At 43.8% G+C, this 23417-nt stretch overlaps 1 protein-coding gene across 1 annotated transcript; it reads right to left on the bottom strand.

Moving 5' to 3' along the window:
* Nucleotides 1-19256: 19256 nt before the first annotated feature.
* On the bottom strand, nucleotides 19257-21739 carry LOC147107482 (uncharacterized). Its single transcript, XM_086006550.1, has one exon. It carries the CDS (start codon nucleotides 21702-21704, stop codon nucleotides 21096-21098), a length of 609 nt encoding a protein of 202 aa, XP_085862676.1. The 5' UTR covers nucleotides 21705-21739; the 3' UTR covers nucleotides 19257-21095.
* Between the last annotated feature and the right edge of the window lie 1678 nt (nucleotides 21740-23417).

Below are 23417 nucleotides of genomic sequence, written 5' to 3'. Positions count from 1 at the left end.
CAATTATTGAAGTCACTAAGTGTCAGATTTGCACAAACAACTCATTTAACAATTTGTACTATCCTATCGCTGACTGTCCACCATGTCGACATGTGCTAGAGGGGGAAATTCTTTTTGGGGCAGAGTTCTGCTGGGTCCAGATTCCACCCAGTCTTCCGTATCTGCCCCAATCCTGCCCCTTTTTCCTGATTTGGGGTTCATTAAGTATATACAGCGGACTCCCAGCGGGATTCCGCCAGTGCAAGGGAAGAGAATACCGGCGGTTCTGCAGTGGGGATGCCGCTGTAGTACCAGAAGAAACAGAAGTGCTGTTGCCCCACATTTCCAACCAAATGTCCCACCGAAGGCCTCAGCTGAGAACAGGACCTGAGGCAAGTAAGTGTTGGAACTAGAATGGAGGGAGAGGATGCTGCTATATGGGGGCAACTCCGAGTCTTACCACCAGGTCTCACCTTCCCCACAGTGGCCCGCGGAAGTGGCAATAACACAGGCGGGTGGGAGGAAAATCTGTTGAGTGCACAGGTCCCACACCCTCCTTCCACCATTAATTAGAAGGAGAGCCAGCGCTGGTGCCACCAGGGGTTAGGGAGGGAAATCCTGGGCGGGCGATGAAGTGCTGGTAGACCTCATCACCTGCATTCTCCTCATGCCTCATTTTAGGCCAGATCATGAAGGTTGATTCCTCCTTTTTTTTCCAATTTAATTAGGAATATAGTTTAACATGGGGCTCCCATTACTTCTTTTTAAAGCACTGAACAATTACAAAGCATGAAATAATTCAAAATCCAAGTTTTAAAAATCTCTAGCTGTAAAATACTCAATTTTGAATAGTCATTTTCAGCTACAGAAAAAAATCTCTCAAATTGTTGGTTACGGTTGAGTTCAATGATTGAAGAGCACAAAAAGTAAAACAGAAATAAACCTGCCTAGAATGGACCCTTATAATGTAGCCCAACAGCAGAAAACATCTTAATTCACTTACACATTACCGTATAGAATTTAAACTCAAATTTCTGACAGTGCATGCAACCAATTTGTATTCTAATGCAATACAAAGTTAATGTAACACAATTCCAAACATGTTCATAACCAGTTTATCTTTAAAACTGTATGTGGAAAAACAAGTTAGGGCGGGGGTGCAGCCATATATAATACAATATGGGTTATAAATTATTTAAATGGATCAGACCAGAATGAGGACCTTGGGAATAAGATTAGTATTTGTGGTATTGATTTGGGTCCAGAAGGCTGTATAATCCATGCTATACTTTTAGGAGAATTCAACAGCACCACCTAGTGTAGATGCAGTTTTTAGCAAGATTTTGATAAGTAAATGCAAGTCAGATGTGACTAAACATTTGTCACTGTACTTTAGCCCTGGTGCAAACAGTGCCATATGAGGAAATTGCTACCTACGCAAAGGGCAGTAGGTTGGCTCTGGTTTCCACATTTTCCCTCAAAAATTCAGCAATTTCCAAAAACAGCAATCAAGACTGATGCTATTGCAGAGTAAGGCCCACAATGAAAACACTTTGCCAGATTCCTGTCCCTGGAGCAACAAGAATGGCCTATGGCATCAATGTAAGGTTTAAAAAGACTGTGGTTCAGAAGTTGAGTCTACCTACCTTTAATACGGTCTTCCTCATTCTTGACTGAAGTTTATCTTTAGATGCATTGAGAAAGATCCATCAAATGTTGAAATTCATAGGTCTTTGCTTGCAGTAGCCTCACAAGAGCCATTTGTTTCTTTCTTATTCCGGTGTTGGCAAGGACTATAGCCGTAGACTACACCTGTATGTTAGGTTTGTGCACAGTACACAGAACTGCAAACTTGAGCTATCCAGGCAGCAGGCATGTGGCATCCCAACTCATCCTCCCCATCAGCCCCGCTACTGGTGGCTACTTCCTGCTATTGCTGTAGGTAATTGAACAACACTGCACAATGTGGGTTTGGTAATTCTCCAAATGGGGCAATAGCAGGGGTAGGAACTGGCAATGGTGCTGAAAGGGAGGAATGGGAGCAGCATGAGGGCAGGAGAGTGTGAGTGTAAAATTGGAGAGAAAAGGGGACAGGAGAGTCAACATAAAATTGGAAGCGAGAAGAAAGAGTGCCAGCATGAAAATGGTGGGGTTGGGGTTGAAGTTGGGGCAGGGAGTGCCAGCTTGAATTAAGGGGGCAGGCTGAGAACAGTGTCATGTTGAACTGAAGGAGAAGGGGAGAAGAGTAGAGTACTGGCTTAAACTGGGGGAGAAGGAAGGAGAAGCGTGCCATTTGTGCCTGCTTGAACTGAATGTTTGGAAAAGAAGTGGGAGAAGAGTGCCACTTTGAACTAGAGGGCCGATATGAGACTCCCAAAACAAGCACTCTACTCGGAGCTCTGACACGGCAAGAGAGCCCCAGCTGGGCAGAGGAAACACTTCAAGGACACCCTCAAAGCCTCCTTGAAAAAGTGCAACATCCCCACTGACGCCTGGGAATCCCTGGCCCAAGACCGCACAAAGTGGAGGAGAAGCATCTGGGAAGGTGCTGAACACCTCGAGTCTCTTCACCGGGAGCAAGCGGAAGCCAAGCGCAGGCAGCGCAAGGAGCGCACGTCAATCCAGGCACCCCACCCACCCGCCCCTTCAACCACTGTCTGCCCCACCTGTGACATAGACTGTAGGTCCCACATTGGACTCATCAGTCACCTGCGAACTCATTTTTAATGTGGAAGCAAGTCATCCTCGATTCCAAGGGACTGCCAAAGAAGAAGAAGAGGGAGGAGGAAAAAATGGCATAACAGTAAAAGGACATGTAAAAAATTTTTAAAAACCATGGCCATTCTAATCAGCTGGTGATAAATTATACATTGTGGAATAATTCCTCATAAAGTACATTATATATTCCAAGCTCTCCACATAAGAGGAAGAGTTCCACACCTTCTACTCCACTACAGAGTGCAGAATAAATTTTAATCAGATACCCAAGATAATAAGGCACCACACCTTAGGAAGGATATATTGGCCTTGGAGGGAGCACAGCGTAGATTTACCAGAATGATACCTGGAGTCCAAGGGTTAAGTTACGAGGAAAGATTACACAAACTAGGGTTGTATTCCCTGGAATTTGTTGTGTATGTACCTTTAAGAGAATAACTGGTCTCAGACTGCAGTACCAGCAGTGACCACCCCTGTATAAAAGGCGCTAGAGAGCCTCTGTTGGTTAGTTTCGTTTATGCCTTTCACCAGTAAAGACTTGTTTGTTTCTTTCCTGCTAGTCCGTGTCTCAATCATTCACGGACTTAACACTGGCGACGAGTTATAAACGAACTTACCTGCAACTCAGCAGCAGCTCCGACGACGTGTTGAAGGTCGGAGCCAGAAGAAAGAATAAAAAAATTAAAAAAAATAAGCCATTGAAACTCGAGAAACGGGCGTCGACCGTCAATCATCGATTTCAAAACTTGCAGGAGAGACTGTCCAGAGCCAGGCTGGGTTCCTCGGTCCGTGGTTTCCCAGCTAATCGGGCTGGTGGCAGGTAGTGCTCTGTTCCTTCCTGGGCTGCAACGGGGCCGGGAAGCAAGGAGAGAGAGAGAGGGTGGAGCATACAGGGCGCGGCCGGTGTTTCGAAGCTGGGCAGCGTTCGGACCTCAGAAGAGGGAGGGAAGTGTTCCAGAGAGTCTGCTCCACGACGGGAAAATAATAAAAGAAAAAGAATACGCGCAAGAAACCGTGGAAAGCAGCGCTAACAACAGCGGGGAAGAAGGAAAAGCGCGGGAGGTGCCATTTTGTTAAATCAGAGAAGAAGGCAAAGCGCGGGAGGCGCCATTTTAGATTTGCAAGATGCCGAAGACTGGCTGTATCACTGCTTTTGATAATACATTAGAGGACTGGACCACGTACGTGGAAAGAGTCGAGGTATATTTCGAGGCAAATGAAATAGCAGAGGGGAAAAAGGCATCAATATTGCTAAATGTAATGGGCGCTAGAACGTACGGCCTATTGCAGGATCTGATTACTCCAGCCAAACCGATGGCGAAGAGTTTTAACGAAATTGTTGCTGTTCTACAGGAGCACTTAAACCCTGCACCGCTGTTGATAGCAGAAAGATTTAAATTCCACAGGAGAACTCAGCACAAAGATGAGAGCAATGCTGAGTATCTTACGGAACTACGCAAGCTATCAAAGCACTGCCAGTTCGGAGCAGGACTGGCAGATACCCTACGGGACAAATTTGTCTGTGGACTCCTGAGTGAAGGAACACAGAAGAAGTTACTCGCAGAAAAAGAGCTGACGCTAGATAAAGCTTTCAGCGTGGCAGTATCGTATGAAGCAGCAGCCAGGGGAGCTGCAGAAATTCAACAAAAACCACAGGAATACGGCACCCACGAAATGACACGGGGATTTGCAAAATGTTATCGCTGCGGCAGAACTAACCATGACCAGAAGGACTGCTGGTCCAAAGACAAAATATGCAGACAATGCGGGAAGATTGGACACATTGCACGAGTTTGTAGGTCTGGGAAGAAAACCAGCGACAACAAAAAGGCTACTAAGGAACCGTACAAGAAAGTACAAAAGATGACGGAAAGTAGTTCCGAAGACCAGATGAGCGATAGTGAATCCGAGAACAGGAGATTAAGCTGTCTCAAACTTCACAATGTAATCGCAAAAGAGGATCACCGAACCATTTGGGTCACCCTCACGATAGCAGGGTCCCAAGTTAAAATGGAATCGGATACAGGATCAGCGCTAACCATCATGAATCGACGAGACTATGAGCGGCTATTTTCACACATACCCTTGAGAGAGACATCCATCGTCTTGACGACGTATACGGGGCAAAAAGTATACCCCAGAGGAAAAATAAGGGTGCCTGTCGAATACAATGGCAAGAAAATACGGAAATTGTATCTCTACATACTGCCAAATGGTGGACCACCGTTATTGGGACGGGAATGGATCAGGAAGATAAACTTAGATTGGCATTCCATTCATGCAATGACGGTGGACGGTAAAAAAGATGAAGACGTCACTCCTGGACGATTGTCAACAATCTTAGCTAACGCCAAAGAGGTATTTCAACAAGAACTGGGCACGCTTAAAGGCGTAACCGCCTCGTTAAAAATAGAGGAGAATGCAGTTCCCAAGTTTTTTAAAGCGAGACCGGTACCATATGCAATTCGTCCAGCCATCGAGGCAGAGCTGGAGAATCTGGAGAAGGTGGGCGTGTTGTCTAAGGTCGACTGGAGCGAGTGGGCGACACCCCTCGTTCCTGTCATGAAGAAAACGTTAAGCAATAAGTCCGGAGAGCCAAGGAAGATTCGCATCTGTGGGGATTTCAAGGTGACGGTGAACCCTGTCCTTCACACAGTACAATATCCTCTTCCAAGGATAGAAGACATCTTCGCCTCACTGTCTGGAGGGAAGCGTTTTACAAAAATTGACCTAGCACAAGCATATTTGCAGATGGAGGTTGAAGAGTCCTCTAGGAAGTATCTCACGATAAACACTCACAAAGGTCTTTACCAGTATCATCGATTGGTATTCGGAGTAGCATCGGCTCCGGCGATATGGCAAAGAGCGATGGAACAAGTCCTACAAGGGATTCCGGGGACTCAGTGTTACTTGGATGACATCCTTGTAACAGGTGAAGATGACAGTGAACACCTTAACAACCTAGAACAGGTGCTCACTAGACTACGGGAACATGGGCTGCGAGCCAACCGCCCCAAGTGCGAATTTTTTAAGAAACAGATATCGTATTGTGGCCACGTGATTGATGAAGAGGGGTTACATAAGTCCCCTGACAAAATTGAAGCGGTTGTTAAGGCCCCAGCACCTGAAAATGTGTCGCAACTGAGGTCATTCCTCGGGTTGGTGAAGTACTATCATAAGTTTTTGCTGAATTTGTCGACAATTCTGCACCCACTGAACGCCCTGCTACGAACGGGGGTAGCATGGAAATGGAACGATGATTTTCAGAAGAGTAAGGACTTAATCACTTCAAGGGAAGTATTGGCTCACTACAACCCAGCACTGCCAATCAGGCTGGCGTGCGATGTGTCTCCCTACGGCATTGGGGCGGTACTGTCACATAAATTCCTTGATGGTTTGGAGAGGCCGATAGCTTTTGCGTCACGCTCGTTAACTTCTGCTGAGCGTAACTACGCCCAGATTGACAGAGAGGCCCTCAGCCTAGTGTGGGGGGTGAAGAAGTTCAATCACTATCTGCACGGTCAAAAATTTACTCTACTAACCGATCATCAACCTCTTGTCTCCATTTTCAACCCTCAGAAGGGCGTACCGATAATGACAGCACAACGGCTGCAGAGATGGTCCCTTTTCCTAGGGGCACACCAATATGACATCGAGTACAGGGGAACTAAACAGCATGGAAATGCTGATGGATTGTCACGTCTACCGTTGCCGACGGTGGAAGAAGAAGACCTTGCAGTGGATCCAATGGAGTTATTCCACTCGACCATAGTCGAATGTCTCCCTGTGACGAATGCAAACATAGAAAAGGAAACACGGAATGACCCGACACTATCACGGGTCTATGATTTAACGGTGAAGGGATGGCCAGCACATGGCGAACCACTGCTGCCAGCATTTTCGCCAAGAAGAGAACAGCTGTCAGTGTGCAGAGGAACCTTGATGTGTGGATCCAGAGTAGTAATTCCACCTAAGTTGACGGATAGAGTGCTCAATGATCTTCATGAGGGTCATCTGGGTGGGGTAAAAATGAAGAGCTTAGCCAGAGTGTTTGTGTGGCGGCCGGGAATCGATAGAGAAATCGAAGAGATGACCAAGAGCTGTGCAGGATGCCAGAAGGTCCAAAACGCCCCACCACAAGCTCCTCTGCATCCATGGGAGTGGCCCTCATCTCCATGGCAAAGGGTGCACATTGATTTTGCTGGTCCCTTCATGGACTCGATGTTTTTAATTGCGGTGGATGCACATTCAAAGTGGCCAGAGGTAATAAAAATGTCCTCAACCACCACGGAAAAAACTATCGCAGTTTTACGAACCATATTCGCCAGGAATGGGCTGCATGAACAGATTTGCTCTGACAATGGACCACAGTTTGTGTCTGAAGAGTTCCGGAGGTTCTTAAAGAACAATGGTGTTAAGCATTACACATCTGCCCCATATCATCCAGCCACTAATGGATTGGCCGAGAGGTTTGTCCAAACATTCAAGAAGGCTATCAAGGCAATGTGTAATGAAGATATACCCCTACAACACAAGGTGGACAACTTCTTGTTTGCCTACCGGAATGCGACACATGCGGTTACCAACCAAACTCCAGCCATGATGTTCTTCAATCGAAGACTATGATGCCGCTTGGATTTGGTTAAGCCAAACGTCCGAAGAGATGTGGAGAACAGGCAGTTTCAGAATATGAATGAAAGGCCGACCAGGAGTTTTAAGATAGGTCAACCAGTTTTGGCCCGGGACTACCGCACTGAGAAATGGCAGCCAGGAACGATTTGTACACGACAAGGACCTCTCATGTATACCGTGGACGTTGTGGAGAGCATTGTAAGACGCCATGCTGACCAGATTCTAGAGTCACTGGAAAACGTCAACTCCACACCACGATCTGATACACCTGGTAATGAAATCGACGTTCCAATTGCAGCTACCGCAGAACCGGTAATATTGGAAGCAGATGAACCAAACAACGACATTGATTCCGACTCAATATTGCCAGAAGAACCTGATACTCCAAAGAGGCGTTATCCAGACAGAATCAGGAAGCCTCCTCAAAGACTGAACTTATAATTGCTTAAACTTAACCAATGTATCTAGCAACAGTAATTGTGATTGTAATTCATTATCATTAGTTGTTAAATGAATGTTATGTACTGTTTATCTAAAAGGGGAGGAATTGTTGTGTATGTACCTTTAAGAGAATAACTGGTCTCAGACTGCAGTACCGGCAGTGACCACCCCTGTATAAAAGGCGCTAGAGAGCCTCTGTTGGTTAGTTTCGTTTATGCCTTTCACCAGTAAAGACTTGTTTGTTTCTCTCCTGCTAGTCCGTGTCTCAATCATTCACGGACTTAACAGAATTTAAAAGGTTAAGGGGTGATTTGTTCAAAGTTTTCAAGATATTAAGGGTAACTGATAGGGTAGATAGAGAGAAACTATTTCTGCTAGTTGGGGAGTCTAGGATTACGGGGCATAGTCTAAAAATTAGAGCCAGGCCTTTCAGGAGTGAAATTAGGAAACACTTCGACACGCAAAGGGTGGTAGAAGTTTGGAACTCTCTTCTGCAAATGGCAATTGATGCGAGATCAATTGTTAACTTTAAATCTGAGATTGATAGATTTTTGTTAACCAAAAGTATTACGGGATATGGGCCAAAGGTGGGTATATAAAGTTAGGTCACAGATCAGCCATGATCTCATTGAATGGCGGAACAGGCTCGAGGGGTTAAATGGCCCACTCCTGCAGCTACGTTCCTATAAATCTAACTTGTTTCATTATATATTTATTCTCCAAATACATTAGAGGATACTGGTGCAATAGCACCAAAAGCTTGAGACAAATCATCCATCGCTTGATTTTAAGGACTCCCTCAAGGGCAAATATGCCAAAGGATTCATCACCTTTGGTGGTGTGTAGTGAAGACTACTCCATGTGGGTGCTTTAAAGCTTGATTTAATTCAACTGGTTTAATGTTGACCCATAAGGTGACCATACTTTGGGTGGAATGGTTATGTTCTAGCAGCTCTCAAACTGTTAATTGACACTGTAGCAAAAGGCACTCAATGACTCTTTTAACAAAGCACTGCTTGTTAATGCGTTTACCTTGCATTTTATCTCTGATGTACTTGGCCAGAAGGCAGATTCTTAGTGCCAGGACAAAGAAAATGCAAGAGCTCTAATTAAATGACTTCTATTTCCAATTTTCTTCCAAGGATAGCTATCTCTCTATGTCATAACAGATACAGTGAATCCATTATGACAGTCTGAAGTTCATTTATTCAACATGCAAGACCAGAAATATAAATGTGGCCATTTTGAGATGAGAAACTTGAGTTCTTACAGTGCAATTAGCTCAAATGGAGCATAATTCTATGAATCAATGCAAAACAACAGGCTGGTATTGAGGCTTGAATGAGGGACCTGATCTTCAGGCATCATTCATGACTCTTGGCACCAGTGGAGGTTCTCTGACATTTCTATTTAAATGGCCATCACATGAATTGTAATAAGCTTGAGGCAGTGGTTAAACTACAATTGCAGATATAGAAAAATTGTACAGATGTCATTATTCAAAATGTCAACCTTCAATGTGTAAGGTTTTCTGTAAGGTTCAATGCCTATCTATCACTGAAAGTCATTCCACTGACAACCTGTTCCTTTCAAAAGCTTTGCCATTAAACAGAGGCCCCGAGAGACAGCTTGTCAGACCTGTTCATCCGACAATCTTGTGAAAAAGTGTTCGAAGTTGGTTATTTCTGAAATTTCGGGTTTGAAAAGCTCACCTGATGCAATATTCAGACAGGCCTATTAATGGGCAAGCAGCCCACGCAGCTGAAACAGGCACCAGGCTGTTTAAATATGCAAATTGAAGTCCTATGCCAGGTGTAGAACCCCGATTGCAAAGTTCGGGTACCAATGGCATGAAGCGTGCACTATGCAAGCTCCGCTTAGTTGTACCATGAGGTGAAGAGAAAGAAGTCCCAAAAAGGTAAGCGAAAAGTTATTTTTGTGGGGCCAATAGAAGCAGGAGTTTTTGGAGTTAGCCACTCTTTACTGACCATACCTAGAATGGCTTTGATATTTTACTGGTTTATTTAAAGAAGTGCCTGCATCCAATCAGCACATTCTTTATAAATAGTGACCAGCTCTTTAGGGGGGCTGTAATAACCCAATCTATGGGTCTGATATGATGTCCAAAAGGCACAACCCACCATGCCTGCTCTGCGCAGGAGATCATCTGTTTGGAATATTCCTACTAGAGTATAATCCAGAGGCATCCAGTGCTGGCTGTCACCAGGGAAGCTTCAGCAGTATCTTTTCAGATGGGATCAGAGGAGCGCCTATTACTGCTAGATCAATAGCTACCTCCTTGGATAGGTCAGATGGGATTCATCCCTGGCTGATAACAAAGGGGCAAAGGAAAAAAGGATGGTCAAAATGTGGTATTTTTTTGATATAATCTTCTAGCAATCCTAGACAGAGTCAAACTGTTTCCAATATTAGTTCAGTATTTCAATAGCAGGTGGTACCTGGGCATGTACTGGTGACATAATACTGTTAGCAATCTCTTCAAATTATTCAAAGGGAAAGACATGAAGACTCCTTTTAAAGTTAAATCATTGGAAAGTTTTACTGTATTCTGAAATTTTCTTTCAAGTCTGGTTTAGTTGATTTATATCAGGTGAAAGTGACTCACAGAGGAATTATAGTCTAATGGTATAAAGGATGGCCAAAATTAGAGGAAAGCATTCAAAGGAATGCAAAAACTAACTACTTTTGTGCAGTTGCAACCTTTTTTTAAACCAGCTTGTTGGAATTTTCTATGGGGTCTATTTAAAAAAAAATTCCCCAAACCATTTATGAACTCCCTAACTACATGAAAACTAATGATTTCTTATAAACACAGTTGGGGTTGACACTTTTGCATTCTATCTAATGATTCTGCTGGAAAGTGTGTATTTGTAAACAATTGGTAAGGACAGGATCAAGCTCGGCTGTGATACGCCCACATTCAAGTAGCCTGCCACTCCCTGCTTCCTGGCATGATGTGTGAACAATGATTAATTGGACAAGTTACTGGAAAAGCTGCTGGCACCTGTGATACTGCACCTGTTGTACTGCACACGGACTTAAAGAAACAATACTGAAATACAAAACAAGGGGTAACAATGTTGAGAGACATTATTCAGTCATTTTCATTCAGATTTGGAAATATATCGCCGTTCCTTCATCGTCACTGAGTCAAAATCCTGGAACTCCCTAACAGCACTATGGGAGTACCTTCACCACACGGACTGCAGTGGTTCAAGAAGGCAGCTCACCACCACCTTCTCAAGGGCAATTAGGAATGGGCAATAAATGCTGGCCTTGCCAGTGACGCCCAGATCCCATGAACGAATAAAACATTTTTATTGCAGTTTGATAAAATGACTCCAGTACGTTTGCATTCTAAGAGGCAGCAGAGAGAAGTTACACTCCTTTTTAAAAAAATGCCAGAGAGGAACAAGTTTTTTCTGAACTTATTGGAGAGTGCATAGAATGGAGTATGCAAAAACTTTTCTAACAACTGTGCAAGGGAAAGAGTATTTCCTCTGGTCGGGGAGCCAGTGCCAAGTGGTTATCAATTTACAACCGTCAGTAAGTGAGGAGGAGGCTAGTAGAAATTTCTTTGCACAAGGAATTGCAATGCTTTGCCACGGGGAGTCAAACATCATTGCATCTTTTAAAGGAAGAGTGGACAAACATTTGAAGCAGGAAGAGTAAAGAGCTGGCACAGACAGAATGGGCCTTCTGTGTGGTAAATTTGTATGCTATTCCACTCATTAACAGAAGGTAGGCACTACCAAGAATAGTCTCAAAGCTCTATACCCTAGCTTTTATCAGAACTGGCAAGCATTGAGTTAATTCAGAAACAATCACTGGACCATTGCATAAAACTTGTACTTATGTGGCAAATACACATGCATTGAAATCATTGGAGCAGACAGAGCAAATGGCAGAGTCTAACTAACATAGCTTGAACTAATATTAAACAAAATAATAGGCTTCAGGAAATTTATAACTATATAATCGCATAGATACACAAACAGGAATTTCACTAAAGTTTCACCAAAAATTTATTAAATTCCAATTTCTTCCACGCTGCTTCAATTTTCCATTACAGGTGTAGTACAGCCTTTATTTGTCTATTCTTGTTAACACAAAATGCATGAAGAGGGTGAAGTGCAATAAATAATCCCAAAGTATCCTTCTCTTCAGGGGATGCACCTTGTTCATTAATACTTTTACCTAACATTTAAGAAAATTCAGTCATTTTACTGAAACAAAATTCTACATTGCAGTTAATTTGAGCGTAAAATATCAGTAAATCACTTGATTCATACATTTTAAAGTAATCTTTTTACCTTGGACAAATTTAAAAATTAAAAATATCTGTTCAGTTTCAACAAAGTTACTTTTGAAGTTTGTGCAAGATTTCAAAATATTAATTCCCTATAACGTGAGTATACAGAGACTTTTCTCAATTCTGAATGCTTGCAAATGTCAGTTTGTGTTTGATTTAGTTGAAATTATCCAATTGAGAAAATCTAAGTTCAAAAACAAACCAGAATTTAAACAGACATTTGGGGGGAGAAATTAGTTTGGTTAGCAGCTCCCGCTTAGCGCCTGGGGGGGGGGTGCTAAGGGGATAGCGACCGGGCACGGCGAATGCAGTGACGCCCGCGAACTTCAGTGCTGGTTTACCACCTGGGCCTCTAGCGCCTCGCAGATCGTGACATCATAAAATGCGGAGCGCCCAGTTATCGCCCCGGATGTGAAATTGCCCCTTGCTGTATCGCCGGGTGTGAATAACAGCAGGAAGAGGAGGCGTTGTCAACTCGGCTGGCTGCTTGGGGCGCGCTAATTAAAGGGAATGGTTTTCAGGTCGGCCAACCTTTATTATTTGCACCAGTCTGGTGCCTGCTCAAAGTTTTTGATGTTTCATTGCTGCAAGATATCCAAGCCCTCCAGTTTGAGAGAGTGTTTGGGGCTGTAATGGCAGTCGCACAGGTCGCCTTGCAACACAGAACTGCCAACAAGTAGGTTGTGCACCATCATTGGCCCTTCCCTTTAAGTGAGAGAAGCAGCCTCTGATACCATTAGCAATGCGCTCCAAATTGTTCAGCGCTCTACCGCCCTGCTCTCGGACTTTAGCGCCCTAAGAGAAGTGGTTAGTGCTTGATTTAGCACTCCACTTCCCTCTTGGCACGCTAAAACTGAATTTCCCGGCAGGAGAGAATTATTAGTGCTTGGTGCTACTTTTTCTACTTTTCAAAAGTTAGTGCTATGGAATTTCTAGCCCAGAGTATTTTGTTTGAGAGGTGACTTGTACCTGAACTCATCCCCATTCTCCTGTCCTAGAACTGAGCAATGAATAAGTGGTGCATTTCTGTTATGTTCATAAATAAATAGACATTCTTATTATGAACAGCTAGCTTAGAGCTTAGTCATTTATTCAGCCATATGGACTAGTGTGCAGGCATCCTGTAGAGGCATCCATCTTGACTACTGCCTTGTGGGTAGCCTAGTCTTACATATATATATATATATACAGCTCTACAGCTCCACCTAGTGTACCATTCTGGAATGACAGGTTACTGATCATGACATCCCCCTTTCTTTGAGGTTAAACAAAATCAATATCAATCAATATCAATCAACTTTCAAGAAACACGATAAAGATGATATCAGTAACACTTTTGTTAGTGCTCTATAAACATAAACATTTTCACAACAGTCAACACATTTTCAAAGCTTTACTTTATACTCAAAGATTAAGTCTATCAGGCTTTTTTACTTCACGTGTGCATCTTCTCAGCACAGGTAAGTCTGATGTGTTTTCATGAGAGCCTGTATGTGTGTTTGTGTTAGATTGTTCTGGTGGCGAATGACAAGATTCAGTTGTGGCATTGTCATCGATTTGCTCTTGGATAGTTTCTTGTGTTTTCAGGAGGGAACGGCGGTTCCTCCTGAGAATCTGTCCTTCCTCAGTTCTAACAGTGTATGACCTTGGCCTTACTTCCTCAAGAACTGTAGCTTTCCTGTTCCATGCATCTGGATCCTCAACCCTGACAACATCATCCCTTGTCAATGGTTTCAGAGTTTTGGATGACTTGTCGTAATTATGATTTCTGTTTCAGCTTTAACAGTTGAAGTCTCTGTCTCAGTTCCTTACTCTGCTTTTCTTTTGCACAGCAGGGTAGCGTGGTGCGCAACTTGCGACCCATTAGAAGTTCAGCAGGTGAAGAACCAGAGTCTAAAGGAGAGGCTCGGTAGCTCAGCCGGGCGAGATAAGGATCAGACTTGCTTCCTGTTGCTTTCGGCAGTAGCTGTTTGGGAACTTGAACGCCTTTTTCTGCCTTACCATTCGACTGAGCATACAAAGGACTGGATGTGATGTGTTGAAAGTCATACTGTGTTGCAAACTGTTGCCACTCCTTACAGTTGAAGCACGGACCATTGTCGCTAACGGCAATCCTGGGAATTCCATGTCTGACGAAGATGGATTTAGCATGCATTATGACACCGCTTGCTGTGGTGCTTGAGAGCAGCGCCATCTCAGGATAGTTAGAATAGTAGTCAATCACTAATAGATATTCTTTACCATTCAAATGAAAAAGGTCCATATCAACCTTTTGCCATGGTGCTGTTGGTATGTCAGCTACTATCATTGGTTCCTTTGCTTGTTTATTTTGGTGTTTCTGACATGTCTCACATTTGCCTATCATGTTCTCAATGTCCTTATTTATGCCAGGCCAATAAACAGTGTCTCTTGCTCTCCTTTTGCATTTTTCAATTCCGAGGTGTCCCTCATGAATCCTTTTGAGCTTGTCTTGATGTAGAGCCTGTGGAATGACTATTCTGTTCTGTTTTAGTAATAGTCCACTTGCGACACTCAATTCTGACCTTATGTGAAAGTATTTTGGACAGGAACCTTTTGGCCAACCATGATGAATGTTCTCTATTACTGTTTGTAACACTGTATCTTTTACTGTTTCTTCTGCTATTTGCTTTGATTTTGTGTCTGACATGGGCAGCGCAGCAGTGACCATACTCACATGAACATCCACGTCTTCTTCAGTAGAGCTCACATGACTCATTGTGGGTGCTCGGGATAGTGCATCTGCTAACACTATGTGTTTGCCTGGTGTGTAGATTAGTTCCAAGTCATAACTTTGCGGCTTCATCACGAGTCGTTGAATCCTTGGAGACATCTCATTCAGGTTTTTTTTTACGATGGCAACCAGTGGGCAGTGGTCTGTCTCAACTGTGAAGGTGGGAAGTTCATATATGTAGCCATGGAACTTTTCTAGTCCAACTACCAAGCCTAGACATTCCTTTTCAATCTGGGCGTATTGACACTCAGAATCAGTCATAGACCTGGAGGCATAGGCAACAGGCTTCCAATCTTCACCCTCTGCTTGTAGCAAGACCGCACCTAGGCCATCTTTTGATGCATCCGTTGACACTTTGATTCTCTTTGTTGGGTCAAAGAAGGTGAGTACAGGTGTGGTTGTCAGCACTGTTTTGAGGTTCATCCACTCTTGTTCATGTCTTTCTGTCCATGCGAACTCATTTGTTTTATGTAGCAGGTCTCGCAGACAGGCTGTCTTGGCTGACAAGTTAGGAATGAACTTTCCAAAGAAGTTTATCATCCCCATGACGCGTAGCACTCCTTTTTTGTCAGTGGGTTGGGGCATGTTGTGTATGGTGTTTACTTTTTCCATATCTGGCTCTATTCCTTTACCAGATAGATTATCTCCTAGGAAAGTGACTTCCTGGATGCCAAACTGACACTTGGCTTTGTTGAGCTTCAGTCCATTCCGACGTATGCTCTGTAGCACTTTAGTCAGTCTCTCATTGTGTTCTTTCAGTGTAGAGCCCCAGATGATGATGTCATCAACATAGACCCGAACTCCTTCCAGACCTTCAATTATGTGTTCCTTCGCTCTATGAAAGATTTCAGATGCAGATATTATTCCGAAAGGCATTGTGAGGAAACAATACCTACCAAATGGTGTGTTGAAGGTACAGTATTTGGTGCTCTCTTCATCCAGTTTTAGTTGCCAAAATCCTTGTGAGGCATCGAGCTTTGTGAAGTATCTGGCACCTGACATTTCACTGGTGATTTCTTCTCGCTTGGGAATCTGGTAGTGTTCACGTTTTATATTTGCATTTAAGTCCTTTGGATCCATGCATATTCTTAGATCATTGTTCTTTTTCTTTACACATACCATGGAGTTAACCCAGTCTGTTGGCTCTTCGACTTTCCTGATGACTCCTAGTGTGGTCATTCTGTCCAGTTCTTTCTTGAGCCAGTCACGCAGGGGTGCTGGAACTCTCCGTGGAGCATGTACCACTGGCTGAGCATCCTCCTTTAGCTGGATCTTGTAAGTGAATGGTAGAACTCCAAATCCTTTGAACACATCCTGGAAATTACTCACTGCAGAATCCGCCGAGTCATCTGGTCTGCTTATGGCACAGTTTATATGGTAGACTCTCTTGACCAGTTCTAAGTCCTCACAAACTTTGTCACCCAGTAGTGAATCAAGTCCTTCAGCCACAACAGAAAACATGAGATGATGCACTTTGTCTTTGACTGTCACTTTAAGTCTGCATACACCTAAGCTACCTATTTTCTGTCCATTATAGTCCTTTAGTAGTACTGACTTTTTCTGTATTTTGGGCTTTTCTTTCATATTTTTAATGTCACTCATACTGATTAAGTTTGCTTTTGCCCCAGTGTCTAGTTTCAATGTAACTAATGCTCCATTAACCTGCAGTGGCATTATCCATTTGTCCTCTTTTACTGCATTAACTTTATGTTCAGCATTGTCCATTCCTGAGGGCTGCACATTTTCTGTATCCTTTTTGATATTGTCACATGACACCATTCCTACAAAAAATGTCTCACTTAAATCAGTGTCCTCAATCACATTGACTTGTTGCCCTTTCTTTGTTTTTACTTTTGAAAAGCATTGTTTGGCAAAGTGATTCTTTCCATGACATTTTGTGCATATTTTTCCAAACGCTTGGCATTGTCATGACTGGTGTTTGTAACCACAGCATTTACAATTAAAAATTCCATCCTCCGATTGCTTTTTATTTCTGTTCTGCCCACGTTTCTTTCCTTTATATGATACAGCACCGACATTAGCACTATCACTTACTACAATCGCATCATTATTGATTTCACTGAAAGTCTTTGCGTGCTGTCGAGCTAGCTCACTGGCTTGGCATATTTTCACAGCATTTTCCAATGTTAGTTCGGTTTCTCTCAACAAACGTTCCCTGACCTTTTTATCCTGAATACCAAACACAATCTGGTCACGAATCATGGATGATTTCAGCTCAGAGAAATTACATGTCTGTGCTTTCAGTTTCAGATCAGTCACAAAGCTATCAAAAGTCTCATTTTGCTGCTGTGTCCTTGAACAGAACACGTATCTCTCATAGGTTTCGTTCTTTTTGGGAGAACAATGTGTATCAAATTTCTTTAGCACATCTTCTAATTTTTATCTGTTCTCCTCTGGATTAAATACAAATGTATTAAATACCTCTATCGCCTGTGGACCTGCAACCGTAAGCAGCAACGCTATTTTTGTTGCGTCTGGCTTCGTACTGAATCCGATGGCAGCAATGTAGAGTTCGAATTGTTGTTTGAAAGTCCGCCAATTGCAGTCGACATTCCCCGTGAGTTTCAAACCCTTCGGTGGCTTCAAATTCTCCATCTCGCTTTTCACAATACTCAGCAGATTTAGCCATTCATCAATACATAAAAGCAGAATTTTACATTGCATAATTTCAATTATTCCTAGACAGGGAAGAGGGGTCATCTATCATGACCATTCTTAAAATGTTTTCTCCCAGGAAAATTATTGCCTGCAACCTTTCGTCTGGGAGAAAGGAGTGAGAGAAGCTCAAGGAACTGAAGGATGTAACTCTCCAACAGTTTCTCCACCACTGGAACAGCCAATTGTTCCCTTAACATCAGTTTCCTCCTGCAATGGGGAAAGTGGGGGAGCGGGGGGGGGAGCGCGGTCCCTGTTCGTCTTCTGATAGGGATGTGTTACAGCAAAAGTAAACTCTCCTCTCAGTTGAAAGGTTTAATGTATTTATCAAAAGGAGGTTCAAATTGAGTGTGGCTGTTGTCTAAGCTGCCATATTGCTATTTCCAGTATAGTTCATAAGCTCTGCTGGTGCTTTTTAAAGCTTTCCAATGGAATGCTTGCCTTTATTAGCCATGGCATGGAATACAAGAGCAGGGGGGTTATGCTTCAACTGTATAACACACTAGTTAGGCCTCAGCTGGAGTACTGCGTGCAGTTCTGGTCACCACATTACAGGAAAGATGTGATTGTACTAGAGAAGGTACAGAGGAGAGTTACAAGGATGTTGCTGGGAGTGAAGAATCTTAGCTATGAGGAAAGACTGGATAGGCTGGGTTTGTTTTCCTTGGAACAGAGGAGGCTGAGAGGAGACCTTATTGAGTTGTATAAAATTATGAGGGGCCTAGATAAATTGGATAGAAAGGACCTATTTCCCTTAGCAGAGGGGTCAAAAACCAGGGGGCACAGATTTAAAGTAATTGGTGGAAGGTTTAGAGGGGATTTGAGGGGAAATTTCTTCACCCAGAGGGTTGTGGGGGTCTGGCACTCACTGCCTGAAAGGGTGGTAGAGGCAGAAACCCTAACCATATTTAAAAAGTACTTGGATGTGCACTTGGGATGCTCTAACCTGCAGGGCTACGGACCTAGAGCTGGGAAGTGAGATTCGACTGGATAGCTCTTTGTTGGCCGGTGTGGACACGATGGGCCGAAATGGCCTCCTTCCGTGCTGTAACTTTCTATGATTCTATGATTCTACATCACTTCAACCTGCCCGCTGAACACGCTCTTTCTTGGGAAAGAAAACTCTGAGCTGCATCTGCAAATCAGAAACAGAAACTCAAACCTTAGTCAGTAGACCAGCACAGAACAGTGCACTGAGCGAGCTAAGGCATCTGCTTCCAGGACATACAAGGCAGATTGCTGCAGCAACTTTGCCATCTGGCCAATGTTGAACCGTATTAGTCCACACATGGTTCCTAACTGCTTGTGCAGCAACCTCAGTGTGCTTGGCATGAGACCAAACTGAATTTAGAGCAACCAGCTTCTTATTCTAAACATCCAAAACTTAAAATATTCAAAAACATTGCTGCTTTGACTCTCAGAAGCAAGCAGGATCTCTCCAGAGCAGGGGGTTGCTGTATTTTGTCTGGGAGATAACTTGTAAGGCCTTCAGTTGTCTTTTTCCAGCCACTAGGCAGTAACAGAGAAAGCTTTCTCACAGTCAAATTTTATTTCTGAAAACAAGTTTACATATCGCTCAGTCAGCAGTCTTAGATCACAAGCTACAACTCACCCATCCCCTGCTAACCTCTGTTCTACCCACTGATGGACAGCTTTGGATTTCAAAATTTTGAATTGAGTAGTGTCGAAATCTCGACTCCGAGTAAGACTCTAACACACAAGCAGTACCGTCAGATTGTTAGTTTATTTTACTTGTGCACAAGGGGAGAGTGCCTAGTCAAGGGCTAGGCTAGCAACTCCGAAAATCATCAGTAATCGCAGCATATTTATACACTTAAGTAAACACGTTCCTCAGTGATGTTATTCTTATCTAATTAACCACTTTAACAGTGTTATCAAATCAACACTCATCTTTGCCTAGTAACAGTTACCATCTCCTTATAGGGACTAGCCTTTTCTCGGCCCTTACTCATTGTTGTGTCTGGTTTCGGTTATCACATCCTCATTGTTGTTACAGCTGCTGACAGCTTGTCTGGTATTAGTTGCTGAGGTAAGCTCTAATTCTAAGTTGACCGAATATAATATCCCAGCAAGCCTTGCAATCTATAGTTGCCCCTTTTTCTATATTTCCACATTCCCCCCTTTTGTCCTTACAAGGACAACAACTTTAGTCTAACTGAATTTTACAGAGTCTTTCCATCTCCATGGTTTCTGCCTTCTCTGAGGTTTCTGGGGTTGTTGCTATCATCATAGTGGCCACCCCCTCCGGTACGGCTGCAGCCCCTAGTCACGCACAGCAGCATTTTATCAGGACAAATACCAAATATAGGGCAAAGATAATGATCAGGAATATGATCAGCCCTTGTACTAAGGACTGACCTATAGGCCCCAACCATCCGCCTGCCCAATCAAATATGCCCCAAGAACCTGGTTCTTTTAGCTTTTCAACTTATTTCCGGATGCGGTCCGTTAAGTCACCTATTTCCTCAGAATTGTCAAGAATGTATGTGCAACACTCAGATCCTATCAGGGCACATGTTCCACCCTTCTCTGCTAGCAGATAGTCTAGAGCCATTCTATTCTGTAGGGCAACTGTGCGTATTGCCACCATCTGGGTGTTGATTTTACTCAGTGCCTCAGCCGTGTCATTGGCTACTTCCTCAAGAATCGAGGCTACAAGCCGAATTTCTTTTATTGCCCTGGCCGTTCCATACCTGGGGAATAGGATAGCGAAGAACCGTTCTGTTTCTGTAATAGCTCTTTTGGATCGATAATGGTGACGATTCGCTAGCGAGGGCAAGCGATGAATGTATGGCACCACATATGCCAGGTAACATGATCCTGTCCAGCCCCTTGGCAACCAGGGGTATGCCTTGTGGCCACAAATAAAGTATATCCCATTGTACGAGGTGGTTTTATCAACATCAAACCCTGTGGATACCAGGGAGTAGTTGAAAGTACCTGTCTGGTTGGCGTATGGGACTTCCAGTGTACAACCATAATACTGAGAGGACGTATAAAGGGGGAACCCGTCAGAAGTACCAGTTACTGTAAAATTATACTCGCACCGACTAGTGCCTACGAATATTCCCCCAGCCAAGTTCCTTACTAAACATATTGTCCCCGGTAGCCTTCCCATACCTGTGGCCTTGGTAAGGGTGAAGAAGAGAGGCTGTTGGGAGCGGTCATACCTTGGTTGGTACCACCCTTCGAAGGTGTTCTGATAATATCCCCCCGCTTTCCAGGGCTCTGCAGATATGAGGTAAAATGACAAACTAGAGGATGCCTCTCTCTTTCCGTCTGTTACCACAGACCCAACTCTTATCATCCTAGGGGATTGGCATGTGCCGTTCTGGTATATATACCATTCTACTACTTCTGACAGATTAAGTGGGACAGGTCTAAGAGGAATCCCTCCCTTAGAGTGGATAGGGATTTGGGTACATACCCAACAACCTCCTTCCTTGTTGTTTTCCGTAGAGTATTTGTGGGACATATACAAGAAGGTGTTTACATGCAATTCGGTCATTACAGGTATTATAAGTGTCACAAGGAAACATAGTCCTAATGTCCATTTCCATTTACTGATGGGGTTGGTGATTCCTTTTCCTCATGTTCTGGAGCTCTTTTGCAGTGTGAGGCGTGGATCCATGTTGGTCTCTCTTTCACCTTTACAGCAGTATTGGTGGTTAACAGGCTCTGGAACGGACCTTCAAATCTTGGGTGAAGGCTACTCTTTCTCTTGAACACCTTTACGTAAACGAACTCGCCAGGCTCCAAGCTATGGCATCTCCCTTCGGCAGGGTCAACTTGGGCTTCTTTTACCTGTGAATGAAAACTAGAAATACATTTTGTTAGAGCAATGCAATAGTTTAGCATATTTTCTTCCATTTTGTGAATGTCGATTTGTTTAGCAGTAAACGGTGCAGAAAAAGGCAAACGTTGGGGACGTCCCATGACGATTTCATGTGGTGATAATCCTGTTGTTCTATTTGTTGCTGACCGCATTACCATCAATGCCAGGGGTAACAGTTTGACCCATTTGAGTCCAGTCTCATCACATAACTTAGCTAACTTATTTTTCAACATTCCATTATATCGCTCCACCAGCCCGGCTGACTGTGGGTGATAGCTGCAGTGAAAATGCTGATTGATTTGCAAAGCCTTACACATCTTTCACATAATTGTCCCAGTGAAATGTGATCCATTGTCACTCGAGAGTTGTACAGGTATACCAAATCGTGGTACAATTTCTTTTAGCAAATGTTTAGCGACAGTAACGACGTCATTCTTTTTACATGGAAAAGCTTCAACCCATTTAGAAAACACATCTATAATAACCAATACATACTTAAAACCCATACATGTGGGTAATTCAATAAAATCCATTTGCAAATTTACAAAAGGATTTGAGTGGGAGGCAGACTGTACTTTCTCCGTTTTTCCCGGTTTCATCGTCTGACAGGTAGTACACTTTTCACTAATTTGTTTTGCAATTGCCGAAATACCATGTCTGTGCAATATAGTCTGCCGTCCCCCCTTTGCCCGCATGTGTGAAAGTATGAACACAGCGGGCAATCCATGGGAGCAAAGATCTGGGTGCCACCACGCGGCCGTCATAGTGAACCCACACTCCCTCAGGTGTTTTAATGCATCGATCTTGTGCCCAGGTTAACACCTCCTCAGTACTGGCCTGTGACTGAAAGGCCAGCACATCATCAATTGTGGGCGGCAAATCAACGGGTTTTGTGCGTCTAAGCACATAGGCGGACACCTGTGTGCCTGTGTCTGACAGGGCAGCATTTCGTGCTGCCCTGTCAGCCCTATCATTGCCCAGTGCAACCCCATCCTGATGGCCCATGTGTGCTTGACACTTAATAATTGCAACTCTACGGGGGCACTGTACAGCACGTAAAAGGTTGTCAACCTGCTCTGCATTTTTAATTGTTGAGCCTGCGGAGGTCAGATAGCCTCTAAATCTCCAAATTTGTCCATAGTCATGGGCGACCCCAAACGCATATCGTGAGTCCGTATAAATGTTGACAGTCGTTTCCTTTGCCAATATACATGCGCGTGTGAGGGCAAATAATGCCGCTTGTTGTGCTGAAAATGTATTTGGTAAGGCTGCCGCTTCCACAGTGGAATGGTACGATGTAATGGCGTAACCAGCGCGACATTGGCCAGATTCGTCTCTCAAAGCCGATCCGTCGACAAAATAAACGAACTCCAGATTATCTAAGGGTGTCTCACTAAGGTCAACTCGTGGCTTAGTGACCAATTGAGTTACTGTCTCACAACAATGGGGTGTGCCATCCTCAATAGTCAAGTTTGCATTGGACAGCAATTCCACCTCATGCTTAATTGTACGGGCTGATGCTAGGTGTTGAGTAACGCATTTGGTCAGCAGTATCTTCACGGAGTGCGGAACATGTAATACAGTACAATGATTTAGGGTGACCGTCTGGGCTTGTTGCACGGCATAGTAAGCTGTGGCGAGTGCTGGCAGACATCCCGGCAAACCCCGTGCTACTGGGTCTAATTGTGTGCTAAAATATGCGATGGGCCGCTGATTGTCTCTGTGTAGTTGAGTAAGAACGGACTGGGCAAAGCCTGACTTATGGTGGACGAATAGATGAAAGGGCTTTGCGTAATCTGGGAGTCCTAATGCCGGCGCGGTAATAAGAGACTGTTTAAGTGATGTAAAAGCGTCCTCTGCATTTTGATTCCAAACTAAAGTCTCAGGCTGAAAAGGCATAGAAATGTCCAGGAGTGGGCGCACCAACTCCACATAGTTAACAATCCATTGCCTGCAATATCCCGACATGCCCAGAAAGTGTTTCATTTCCCTCTTAGTAACCGGTAATGGGGCTGAGCATATCGCTTTGA

Source organism: Somniosus microcephalus, chromosome 14 (genome assembly GCF_052327205.1).
Source record: "Somniosus microcephalus isolate GS21.2 chromosome 14, FLI_Smic_1.0, whole genome shotgun sequence".
NCBI classification, from domain to species: Eukaryota; Metazoa; Chordata; class Chondrichthyes; order Squaliformes; family Somniosidae; genus Somniosus; species Somniosus microcephalus.
The sequence above is the reverse complement of the archived record's forward strand: the minus strand, read 5'-3'. Positions and strand labels throughout refer to the sequence as shown.

Coding starts and splice junctions, on each gene's coding strand:
- LOC147107482 (XM_086006550.1), bottom strand. CDS start 21,704: ATGTGTAAGGCTTTGCAAATCAATCAGCATTTTCACTGCAGCTATCAC.